At 31.5% G+C, this 13240-nt stretch overlaps 1 protein-coding gene across 4 annotated transcripts; it reads left to right on the top strand.

Moving 5' to 3' along the window:
* The first annotated feature begins 3125 nt into the window (after nucleotides 1-3125).
* Nucleotides 3126-12730, top strand: LOC108321520 (protein transport protein SEC16B homolog). 4 transcript variants are annotated; one of them, XM_017553294.2, is made up of 14 exons: nucleotides 3127-3511; nucleotides 3646-5375; nucleotides 5465-5785; nucleotides 8850-8981; nucleotides 9059-9181; nucleotides 9326-9493; nucleotides 9641-9766; nucleotides 9850-9984; nucleotides 10485-10612; nucleotides 10687-10795; nucleotides 10867-11193; nucleotides 11299-11430; nucleotides 11527-11822; nucleotides 11928-12730. In XM_017553294.2, the coding sequence occupies exons 2-14, from the start codon at nucleotides 3738-3740 to the stop codon at nucleotides 12355-12357; spliced, it is 4065 nt and encodes a 1354-aa protein (XP_017408783.1). In that variant the 5' UTR covers nucleotides 3127-3511; nucleotides 3646-3737; the 3' UTR covers nucleotides 12358-12730. The 4 variants fall into 4 exon arrangements, with proteins under 4 accessions (XP_017408791.1, XP_017408783.1, XP_052736912.1 ...); XM_052880952.1 differs by having other exon boundaries at nucleotides 3127-4115; nucleotides 4329-5375; XM_017553302.2 differs by having other exon boundaries at nucleotides 3126-5375; nucleotides 10551-10612.
* Nucleotides 12731-13240: the final 510 nt, after the last annotated feature.

Raw genomic sequence — 13240 nt, 5'->3', positions numbered from 1 at the left:
ACCAACGAAAAGAAATTATATTATATATAAAGTATCGGGACATTTTACTTGTACACAAATTTTCAATTTTAATTTAATTAAGTTTTAAGTAATATTTATGTATTTTTAATTAAAAAAATTTAATTTATTAAATATTTAAAATGTTTATTTTTTAAATTGAGCATTTCTTATTTAAAATTTTCTGAATAAATGAGATTTATTTTAATCATAATTTTGATAGAATATGAGAATTCTGAATAAAGAAAGTTTGAACAGATTATTGATATCCAACTCACCTGGAAGATATTTGAGATAAATTTAAACACATTATTCGATTGAGTGAAACAGGTAATTATGATTAAATTTAAATAACGAATTAAAATTTTATAGATATTTAATCTAATGTGAATTTATGTTTTAATATTTATAAACTCATAAATATTTTAAATTTTAAATTTTATTTTTGGTATGATATTTTTTTTGTTAAAATTTAATAACAAGCTATATAAAATTTTAATCCATTATAATAATCATTATTAAAATTACTTATGTTATTTTTTAAGTTAAAAAATATTATATTTATTTTATTTATTTACAATAAAAAAAATTGTCTTAAAAAATTGTTCGAATTAACTAACAATCCGTATCTAACTAAGTTGATAAATTAAACGGTTGAATCTAAATTTTAAGTTATTTAAATTATAATGGATTAATTAAGTTATATCTGAATCCAGTTTAATACGAACATGCTCAAACTTAAAACAAAGCATCGGAATAAAATTTGCATAAAGATATTAAAGTTTTCAAATATGAAATAACTAATTAATCTTTTTTATACACAAGAATAAGGAAAACTTTAATGTCATAATAAATATAGGAAAACACATCATTTATCCATATCTTGCTAGAAATATGACAAAATTACTTTTAAAAAAAAACACATTATTAAGTTAACAAATTCTAGTTCTCTTGACTATAAAAGTTAAATCTTTGTGTACCAACTTGGTTGGAAAGTTTTATTATCAAATTTATATAAGAAAGTAATAAACGTAAACCTTCACGATAACATCCTTTGAGAAATTTAACCAAAGGTGAGTAAGAATTGAAAAAAAAAAGTGTACATAATTCATTATGTTATATGACTTTAGATTTAGCCTTCTTGTTAGTTAAACAATTTGCATTAAACTTTTGAACATCTTTTGAACATATGTAAGATCAATAAATTTGTTTTTTAAATGTCTAATATTGACAACATCGAAATGTCTCTTAAATTCATCATCGTAACCTTTTTTAGTGAGTTTTTTTAAAGATCCCTTAATAGAAAACATATTGTTTCTAAAGGAAAGTTATCATGCTTATATAATCCCTTTTAAGTTTCTTGAGAATACTCCAAAAAAATTAACAAAGAAGTCATCATTTTGTAGATATAATTTCTTTATGCCCTTAAATCCTAAAGTCTTAGTTTTCAGCATAGTTAATAATGCATGTCTCCTTATCAATGCATCCACCGCTATTTTTATTTTTATTTTTATTTGCACTTGTGTTTGATTACATATCAAAATTGTTCAATAAATTTTATCAATTTTACATTACTTTATTTAGTTTTTCTTTACTTTTCAAATATTTTAGAGACTCATTATCAGCATGTAATATAAGTATTTTCTGAAGAAATAGTTGTCGAGTTTATAAAATTCCACTAATATAATACAATATTTATCGTAAGTGGAATAATTAAGTGAACAATTGAATGTCCTTCTAGAATTAAATATCCATATGCCCAAGTTGCTAGTATCACATTTAATTTCAAAGAATTCTTTTTGGAAGTTGTCAAGGTAGAGATAGAATGGGAACATTGACTTAAAAAATATGTTATTTTCTCAAAAAACTTTCTCTTGGTTTTATCTTATTTGCACCTACTTTTCTTTTAATAATAATTTTGTGAAGAAAAACAATTATACTTAATTTTGTAATGAACCTTTTATAAAAAAGAGCCGACAAATCAAAACTATTACCTCGTTAACAGTGGTGGGAGTTAGTTAATCTCTTATAACTTTCATCTTTGATTCCTTAACTTGCATTCTTTCGTATTCAACAAAAATCCAAATAAATTAGCACCAAAAATTATATTTGTCCACGTTGGCTTATAAACCTTTTTTCTTAAGGATTTTCAAAACACACTTACGGTGATTTAGATATTTTTTCATATAGTTAAATTATAAACAACATAAAAAATATTCATTATAATTTTTTAATCACTGATTAATTAATATTCAACGATAATTTGTATTTGAACACATAATGTTCTGAGTAAGGATCTCAAAGCACTTCAAGTTGTTCGCTCCATCATTTAGTTGTGTTATTCTCTTCCTCTCATTGTCCCAGTCCTGAGGAAGGGTGCCTGTGCAGAATACACTCTAACGCTGCAGTGAGTGACTTTGCTTAATTAGAGTTAATTACCTGCCTTTTTCATAAGATATATATTTATAAATATTATAATCAGTTTACCATTAGATCTGACTTATTTATTACTAATAAATGATTATTATTCTCCTTAAATGTCCATTAGTTACTATTATTGTCCAGATTAATTACCAGTTAATGATTGTTATGAACCGGTAGATTCGATGGTCGATCGCTTGGTCATTAAATGACTGAATCGTCATACTGTACACATAAATAAGTCATTATTAGGATTGAACAGCCGAGAAATCAAACCGATAGATTGAAAATTAAATCCATCAATTATCAAAATAATTAATCTTAATTCTTAGAAATAACTTGAATTTTAAAATAACTTTTGAATCCTTGACCCTAGAACTCAAAACAATTTTAATAATATATTAGATACATTTGAGAAAGGAAATGGATATCCAAATATTTATAAAGTGCATGTTTTGTTTTAAACACTATTTTACGGTCATCTTCATTTGTAATCAATCATGATTTGGTTTCATACACTTTTAAATATATTTTTGAAAATAGTTTTTGAATTATGTTTTTCCTCATTCCTTTTCTTCATGAGTGTTTATATATATAGATATATTATTATGTTGGGTGAGTCACTTTCTACACATGGGGAGTTTTGACCTTAGCACAGCCCCTAGTCGTCAACGGTTGCAGCAAAATACCGGATGCAATTGCATGCAAATAATACACGTACATTTTTTTTTCTTGTTCTTCTTTTCAATTAATTTTTTAATACAGGATTGTGTATGCGGGAGTATAGTAAAAAAATCAGAATTAAAAAATTGAGAAGTGAATGGAGCAATAGTAAATGTAAAAAATAATCTAAAATTGACAAAAAGAAAACATTGTAATTTGGTGTTCTTGATAGTAGGTGAGGTGGTGCGAAATCCAGGGCTTTCCACCCTTTACTACTCTCTCTCTCTCTTTCGTCTCTTCTCTTTTGATTGTTTTCTCTGTCTGATTAAAAATGGATCTCTGACGCAACCTCATTCTTTTATTTTTTTATGTTTTTGCTCTGCGGCCCAAAACGTTGCGTTTTATTGAGACGGAAACTTTGCAATTCCGGGTAATGCCTTTATATTTTAATTTTTTAAAATTCCTCTGCGTTATTGGATTGCGTGCATCTTAGGATTCGCATATCTCGTTTCTGTTTTGGTTGGTGGCTATTTCGGATTCGAATCTCGTGGTTGCGAATTGTAGGAGGTGAAAGCAAGGATTGTTTGGGTGCGGTTGTGACGATTTCCGGCGAATTGGTGACCGGTGCAATTGAGAAGGTTTATGGTTTGGGCGTGATGGCTTCGAATCCTCCACCGGAGGATCAGACGGACGAGGATTTTTTCGATAAACTTGTGGAGGATGACAATGAACATGTTAATTCTGGCCATGGTGATGAAGGTTATCATAATTCTGATGACGTGAAAACGTTTGCGAATTTAGGGATCGATGGTGATGCTGGAGAATGTCGGAATGAGAGGAAACAGGAAGAATGGGACGAAAGCGGTGTGCAATTGGATGGTGGGAATGCCCAAGAAGGAGTTTTTTTGGCGTCCTCTGGTTCATTTGGAGGTGATAATGCGATGGATCATGGTGATCATGGGACGGGTTTGGAGAGTGCGTCAGTTTCCGATGTGAGTAAGAGCAATGGGATCAACAATTCCGAGGTTAAGGAGGTGGGTTGGAATTCTTTTAATGTTGATGCAAATCGAGATAATGGATTTGGATCGTATTCTGACTTCTTTGGTGAATTGGTAGAAGAATCTGGAAAAACATGTAATGATTTCAATAATGAGGTGAAATCCGGTAATGAAATTCAAAATGATGGGTCAAATTCTTTAGGTAATTATGAGCCATATCAAGAGGGTAAAGGTTACGATACATCTCAGGTAAATAAAACAAATGGGCAAGATCTGGGTAGCACTCAGTACTGGGAGGATCTTTATCCTGGCTGGAAGTATGATCAGAACACTGGGCAATGGTATATGGTAGATGGCCATAATGATAATCAGGGAAGCTCTATGGTCAATACAACTGCAAATTGGACAACTGCTTCTGATACTGTATCGGAGGTTTCTTATATGCAACAAACTGCGCAATCTATGGTTGGAACTTTAGCTGGGACTAACACAACTGAAAGTGTATCATGCTGGAACCAAGCTTCGCAGGGGAATAATGGGTATCCTGAACATATGGTTTTTGATCCTCAGTATCCCGGTTGGTATTATGACATGATTGCTCAAGAATGGCGCTCGTTAGAAACTTACCATTCATTTATTCAATCTGTTGGTCATGGACAGGAAAGTAGGCGTGCTTCTACTGAAAAAAATTTGTCCAATGATGTCAGTTTATATAGAGAGTATGGTCAAGATGGTAATTATGGGTCACTTGATGCTGGTACTCAGACTACAGATGACAAGTGGAGTGGTTCATATGGTATTCACCATCTCCAGGGTCAAGACACACACACAACTGAGAGGGCTACTAGAAATGAGGATACTGCAACTTCTGGTGGAAACAGACCATTTGGGCATTCTTTTGGCTCAAATATTTCTGTTAATAAAGATCAACAAAATAACCCTGCCTCATTTGAAACAGTCTCGTACAGTAAAGTGAACCATGATCATGGTTTGGCTGATGGAACTCTTGAGAGACAAAACTCTGCTCCCAGTGGGAACATTCCTCAACATTTTAATTATTCAAATACACAGTTTAATGAACCAAATAATTTCTCAAATGAATATGCTAAAAGTCAGAAGCCCTTCAGTTACTCCCAGGCACAGCCATCGTTCCAGGATACGCATCAGTCTTGTGCACCTGATGTTAGAAGATCATCAGCTGGACGTCCTCCTCATGCCTTAGTAACCTTTGGATTTGGTGGAAAAGTCGTTGTAATGAAAGATTCTAGTTTTTCGAGTTCATCATATAGAAGCCAGGTCAACTCTTGGTTCATGTTTTCAGTTTTGATCGATGCTTCGTTTGATTTTTGTTGTAATTAACACTTGTCGTTCACTTTTATCTGAAGACTTCTGTCCAAGGATCTGTTTCTGTGTTAAACTTGATGGAAGTTATCAATGGAAGTATTGATTCTTCGAGCGTTGGCAGTGGCGCTGGTGATTATTTCCGTGCTCTCACTCAGCAATCTTTCCCTGGTCCATTGGTTAGTGGAAGTTTTGGAAATAAAGAGTTGTACAAATGGATAGATGAGAGGATTGCACATTCTGGATCGACTGACATGGATTATAAGAAATGTGAAAGGTTGAGACTTCTTCTCTCCTTGCTTAAAATAGCCTGTCAACATTATGGAAAACTACGTTCTCCTTTTGGTACAGACACCATACGAAAAGTAAGTTAAATTTATTACCCTTCAAATTTTTTTTATATTTTCTATGCCACTGTTCATTTAATTTCATGTTCTTTGCAAGATTGATAAAAAAAGTTTTGTGAAGACTTGTGCTGAGCATTATTTTACAGAACTATGGCTTGATTAGTAATTTCCACTCTTTCTTTTATATATTTATTATAATGTAGAAACGAATAAGAATAAAAAGAAAAAGAATCATATAATTTTTTTATTGAAATCAAGAAAATTTATTAGCTTTTTTCTCTTAAAGAAAATCATAAATTATACTTAACAAGAGATTAAGAAATTAATATTAATTTTCAAAATACATTACCAATGTTTGGTTCAGCTTGATCTAATAGGTCGAATGGTAAAGTTTAATGACCTTGTTTGACCCATTTTTCAAATAGACTACAATTTGTAGTCTCAAGAAACACTCCTAATTTAATTTAGGCCATAGGACTAATTATCCATTTTAGCTCTTTTTCAAAAAATAAAATGAAATAAGTTAAATTAAAAAATCTAAGAAAAAATTATTTTAACTTTTAGATATGCAAGTTTTAATATATAAATTATGATACATGTATATATGTTTTAATAAAATTATATTGCTTTATTTGTTTGATTATTATTATTTTAGAAGTTGACTAATTCATAAATTTACGGATTAGATCTTGTAAATCCATTGATCTTAGATCATAGATTAAATGGGCTAAGAAAAAAATGATTGAATTCAATTTAGATCACGTTATTTTTAATTATCAGGTGATCAAATTATTTTTGCATGCTTTTAGTCTGAGTATATTTATTATGGTATTTTAATCCAATACTAATATGACATAGACAAAGTCAAGATAAAAGAATTATTTCGTATAGAAACTAAATATAGTAATTAATAAAAATCATTAAATTTTTTATTCTTTAGTGGTCATTCATAGAGCTTACAAGCTTATGCTGAAATTTTTTAACTTTGAGACTCAAGACGAGCTTGAGATAAATAAATAAAATATTAACTTCTTTCTTCTTCAAAAATGGAGAAAGAGTTATCATAATTTAATTACAATATAAGAAACAATTTATTACAGTAAGAATTAATTTACCTACTAAATTTCAAATATTATAACTCCTAGTTAACTATAAATAAAGTTATTGGTAAAATAAATTATAAGTAACACAACAAAATTATTATCTAGCATATTTATACCGAGAAAAGACAATTAAAAGCAAATAAACAATACATATTCTATGTATATCTATGAGAAGTAATTAAAAGCAATCCAAATCAAAAATAAAGTTGAAATTCAAAATTTAAAACAAGACATATTCTTTCTATCAACAAAATTATTTATTAAAAACGTAGTTCAGTCCTCTCTCTCTCTCTCTCTGTATATATATATATATATATATATATATATATATATATATATATATATATATATATATATATCAATTCTTTCTATTAATAAATATAGTCATACATAAAATTTATAAAAAGCAATCAAAACAAATTAAATATTAATGTAAAAACAAGATATTGCAATATTTAAAAGAAGAAGACCCGCTACAAACACCAACCAGAAGAAAGAAAGCTGTTCGACTTTCTATTCTTATCTTCTAATGTCTTAAAAAAAACATTTAAAAAAAAACATTTTTCATCACTTGGTACTAAAGTGAAGGGAAAAAATAGAATAGGCTTAATAACATCTTTAGTCCCTATACATGTTTAATGATTCAATTTTTTTTTCTTTATTTATTTTTTTACTTAATGTGATCTCTATATTTTCTAAATATATTGAATGTGGTCCTTCCATTATGTTAATACAATTACTCTTTTTATCAATTTATTGTCCAATTCTAGCAGCAAAATGGGAGGAATGAAGTTAACATTGATCTAATGGAAAAAATACATTGAATTTCTCTCTCTCTCTCTCTCTCTCTCTCTCTCTCTCTCTATATATATATATATATATATATATATATATATATATATATATATATATATATATAAATTTATAAGAATCACATTGAGTAAAAAATAAATAGGAAAAAACATTGAATCATTATTATGAATTTAAGGACAAAAAAGGTTATCAAACCAAAATAATATAATACTTAATAACACTACTCACTCAGCTCCCCCCTTATGCCTCAATAACATTAATAGTTAAAACATATAATATATTCTATGTTTTTCCAGATTTGGTTAAACATCAAATATATTAGCAAAATGTACTGATAATACTAATTATTTGTAAATCTAAAACGATTGGTGCAGTAAAAGGAAGGGTGCAAGATTGAAATTTAGAAGGGATGGATATATTATATTAGGAATTAATGCAAATGCTGATAACATTTTGTGGGTTAGGGGGTGACTGCCCCTGTTTCAATATATGTGTTCTGTCCCTGGATGTTAATAACATATGTAACTTTGCTTCCTGCATTTTTTTAATCGTATTTTTATGGTGTGATTTATTAAAGTTTAATTGCTTTCCGGAATGTTTGTTGTGCCATAATATCTTCATAGTTGGAAAAGTCATTCTTGTGAGCAATCGTTCTCATTCATATTTCTTTTGCTTGACAAGCAGATATATGTTATGGTGTTGTTAGTTAGGAACATAGAACAGAGACTAGAGAGGAAATTGAGTAAATTTTATTGTATTTGACATATAAACTACACCGTTTGATTTATTTATTTATTTTTTATAGTAGAATAGCTTATAATTATTCCATGACTTTTCACTGAACACACTGATTTAAAATTTGTAAATGATCTTTCAAATATTCAACAGGTATTAACGCACAACCCCTCATCTTTAAACTACCTCACAACTTTTTATTTTTTAATTATTACTTGTAAATGTATTTGCCGTACCTTCTTCAGCACGAGAAGGAAAACTTTGTCCAAATAGGAACGTGGAAGTGTTCAGGAAATATTTGGTAATGATCGATGTGGTTGTTCTAACCTTATCATGCCCCATTGATAGTTTTGATTCAATTGTTACATATTCCATTTCCGCACAGTATCACCTACAGATTTGGTGACCTTCTTTATTTGTATTTTGAACAGGAAAATGATACTCCTGAAGCAGCAGTTGCAAAGCTTTTTGCATCTGCCAAGACGTTTGGCAAGGAGTTCACTCAATACGGTGTGCTAAGAAGTCACTGTCTGCAAAATTTGCCTTCTGAAGCTCAAATGCGGGTGTGTATAAGTTAACTCCAGACAAACCCTACATATTTTTAAATGTGCACATTTTGTTGATTTTTATTTTGATCTAGGCAACGGCTTCTGAGGTACAAAACCTTCTTGTCTCTGGAAAAAAGAAGGAGGCTTTGCAGTACGCACAAGAAGGTCAATTGTGGGGACCTGCGCTTGTTCTTGCTTCACAACTTGGCGATCAGGTTAGCTGTCTTTTTTCTGGTGTTGAATACTGTATTGAACTATTGATACTGAAATATCTGAATTAGATTGTCCCTTACATGTCTTATAGTTTTTTTTAATCAGCTTTTATTGTGGAATGAACTTTGTACATTTATGTATTGCAGTTCTATGTTGACACAGTGAAGCAAATGGCACTTCGTCAGCTAGTTTCAGGATCACCTTTGCGCACATTATGCCTTCTAATCGCTGGACAGCCAGCTGAAGTATTCTCTCCTGGTAGCTCAGCTGGTGGGGATCCTAACTCTTTGAATATCCCTCAGCAGCCTACACAGGTGATCTCAATGGGATGATTTAGGAACCTATGCAAGGATTATGCACTTCAGTTTTCATTTTTCCAAGTTTCATTATTTTCAAAGATTAATGTTTTTTTTTAATTCAACTAGGAAACTCATAACTTTCTTGTTACTCTGCAATTTCAGGTTGGATCTTTTGACATGCTTGGTGATTGGGAGGAGAATTTGGCTGTAATAACTGCAAACAGAACCAAAGATGACGAACTTGTAATTATTCATCTTGGTGATTGCTTGTGGAGAGAAACAAGTCAGGTATAGTTTTCAATCTATGTTTCTGGTTGTTTAATGATTATGCAGATTTCAATTTTGCTTCTAACTTGGGAGACATATTTTAGATCATTGCTGCACACATATGCTATTTAGTTGCTGAAGCGAACTTCGAATCATACTCAGATAGGGCAAGGCTCTGTCTAATTGGAGCAGATCACTGGAAATTTCCTCGAACTTATGCTAGTCCAGAGGCTATCCAGGTTCGTTGAAATATCTTTTAACTCTTTAGGTTGCTTCTTGAACTAAATTTGGTTGTTCTGTTGCATATAGCACGAACATGTTTTGAGTTTTTTACCGGAAAATGTAATGTACACTGTATATTTGCCATCCCTTCCTCTCTCCATTGGACTTTTCTGGTTCCTAATTGCTTGATTTTCTAGGATTTTACAATGCTCAATCTTGGATCTTTCATTAAATGTTTAAGAAGATAACATCCCCATATTTAAAACCTTAGTTTAAATAAAATATTAAATATGATAGTGCATTGGTTTCCAGAGACTGTAATTGACATATTTAATATTAAATCTTGGATCTTGCTATCACTTAGTTTATATTGGTGAATTGTAATTGACAATTTAAATAAAATATTTTATATTGATAGTGCATGAGCATTTAAACTCAATATTAAATATGATACAATTGTTTTGTGAGATGTATTGAAGTACACAAAACTGATCTAACTTAATGGTTATTTGAACAGAGAACTGAATTATATGAATATTCAAAGGTGCTTGGAAACTCTCAGTTTATTTTGCTTCCATTTCAGCCATATAAGCTTATTTATGCATACATGCTAGCTGAAGTGGGAAAGGTTTCAGACTCGCTGAAGTAAGTTCTTAGAATATGGTTTGTACAGTATTATACTTTGTGTAATCTGCCTTATTGGTATTATGTTGCTTCAGGTACTGCCAAGCAGTAATGAAATGCTTAAAAACTGGTCGTGCACCAGAAGTAGAAACATGGAAGCAGTTCGTATTATCTCTTGAAGACAGGATTAGAACCCACCAACAGGTACTTCCTTGTATTTGACTGAGTCTTTTGATTGTTTTGTTATTTATACTCTTAATTAACAATGTGTTCAGGGTGGGTATGCCGCAAATTTGGCACCTGCAAAATTAGTGGGAAAATTGCTCAACTTTTTTGATAGTACTGCACATCGAGTTGTTGGTGGTGGTTTACCACCACCTGCTCCATCATCGTCATCATCTCAAGGATATGTTCACGGAAATGGACAACATCACCAGCCTGTTGCAAACAGAGTATCGAATAGCCAATCAACAATGGCAATGTCATCCTTAGTTCCATCCGCTTCAATGGAACCCATCAGTGATTGGACAGCTGACGATAATAAAACACCAAAACCTAATAGAAGTGTTTCAGAGCCAGACTTTGGTAGAAGCCCTCGCCAGGTTTGTGATTACTATTTAGGATAATTCAAAAAACTTCAGTTTCATGTGTTCGTTTTTGTTTGGTGTTTTTTTTTTTTATTGGGGAAAATGGTTGATTTTTTCCAGGGAACTTCACCTGAAGGTCAAGGAAAAACATCAGTATCAGGGGCTGCATCTCGCTTTTCTCGTTTTGGTTTTGGCTCACAACTATTACAAAAGACAGTGGAACTAGTTTTGAGACCTCGCCCCGGTCGACAGGTATTATTTTAGTCGTTTCATGTTCCGTGTTTTATTTTCTGTTATAGTTTCAAACGGTGCTTTTGACTAAGCCAATTCAAATGGTGCTTTATGAAGGCTAAATTGGGTGAAAAGAACAAGTTTTATTATGATGAAAAACTGAAAAGATGGGTAGAGGAAGGCGTTCAATCTCAATCTGAAGAAACTGCATTACCACCGCCTCCAAAGACTGCTGCTTTCCAGAATGGTTCAACTGACTACAGCTTAAAACATGCACTGAAGAAAGAAGGAACGCCTTCTATGGAGGGATATGATTTCAAAACAAAAAGTCATGAACATAATCCAGGGATTCCACCAATGCCACCAAGCTCAACACAATTCTCTGGCCGAGGTCGCGTTGGTGTTCGATCAAGGTAAGATAATCACAGTCTTGTTACGATCGTCTCCTTGTTGGAACAAAGCAAAGTTCAACTCTATTTATCGTAGTGGAACTTTAGTGAAATTTGTGGTCTATACAGGTACGTTGACACGTTCAACCCTGGTAGTGGAAGCTCTGCAAAATTGTTTCAGTCATCATCTGTCAAACCTGATCTGGCTGCCAATGCAAAGTTTTTTGTTCCTGCTCACACACCATCATCAAATGAGCAGGCAATGGAAGCTATAACAGAAAGTAATCACGAACATAGTTTAACTAATGAAAATCCTTCAACGTTGTACCAATCGCCTGGAGTTTTACAACGGCCAAGGTTTCCAAGCATGGATACTATTGGTTTCCAGGAAATAATGACGAATGGCAGCAACTCTGAAGTTCCTCATTCACGGCGAACAGCTTCATGGGGTGGTGAGGCTATTAGTGATCGATTTAGTTCCACAGAATTGGGAGAAAATAGTTCTCTTGGTGAAGCTTTGGGAATGCCACCAACAATGTTTCAAGAGGTTCAACTTTGAGCACATAATTAAGTTGTAAATATCAAATTTTGTTTATGGTCATCAGAGTAGTTGGGACATCCCTGTTGCATTTCTCTCAAATTCTAAATGGTGGTAGCCATCGGGTGAAGTTAAAAAAGAGCAACCTTTTTCTTCCCATCAGTTGTTTTACTTTCAATGCCAAGGGATATACCACGTAGGTGAGTATAAGTAGTAGAACTCATTTGTTCATTTTATTACACAAGAAAACACACTGACCCTCAAGGAAAACAGGCCTCAACACATCCAAAAGAAAGAATAGTTTATGGAATTGTGAAATATCTTTCCCTTTTGTAATTTTCATTTCAGAAATTAAATATAATTTAATGATAATTGTGCTAGGTTTTTAAGTCAATCTTGCTTCAGATTTCTCTTTCTATTTTTTTCTCCTTTTAGGAAGATCTTTCTTTATCCTCCCCTTCATTGTAGAGTTAATTTCTCCCTCTTTTTCTTGTTTGAATCAAATGCATGAAATGCAAATTGTTTGTTAAGATGAAAATATATGTAATTGAAATGTAAAGACCTTTCGTAAGTACGGTTCACGAATTTAGTGTGCACTTTTTTTTAGAAAAATAATACTTTACACTCTAAAAAATATATATTAATTAAAATACTATTATTTTGAGTTATAATATGAATGTTTTTTTTATCTTTAGTGGTCTCAACTTATCATTATTTTTTTTTATTGATCACTGAACTTAAGACGTACTACAAATGAGACGTAAATATGCCAAGGAAAAAAAATGTGACAAAAAAGAAGAATGAAGCGTGGCTCTCGAGAAAATCGAAGAAAGGGAATGTGCTATGGTAATGTGGTTTTTTATGGTTAAAAAAAAAGGTAAAGTCTTCATGCAAAATCCATAGA

This window comes from Vigna angularis, chromosome 1 (genome assembly GCF_016808095.1).
Source record: "Vigna angularis cultivar LongXiaoDou No.4 chromosome 1, ASM1680809v1, whole genome shotgun sequence".
Classification (NCBI taxonomy): Eukaryota; Viridiplantae; Streptophyta; class Magnoliopsida; order Fabales; family Fabaceae; genus Vigna; species Vigna angularis.
The sequence above is the reverse complement of the archived record's forward strand: the minus strand, read 5'-3'. Positions and strand labels throughout refer to the sequence as shown.

Coding starts and splice junctions, on each gene's coding strand:
- LOC108321520 (XM_017553294.2), top strand. CDS start 3,738: ATGGCTTCGAATCCTCCACCGGAGGATCAGACGGACGAGGATTTTTTC. Junction 5,786..8,849: donor GTACAGACACCATACGAAAA/GTAAGTTAAATT, acceptor TATTTTGAACAG/GAAAATGATACTCCTGAAGC. Junction 10,796..10,866: donor GGATTAGAACCCACCAACAG/GTACTTCCTTGT, acceptor CAATGTGTTCAG/GGTGGGTATGCCGCAAATTT.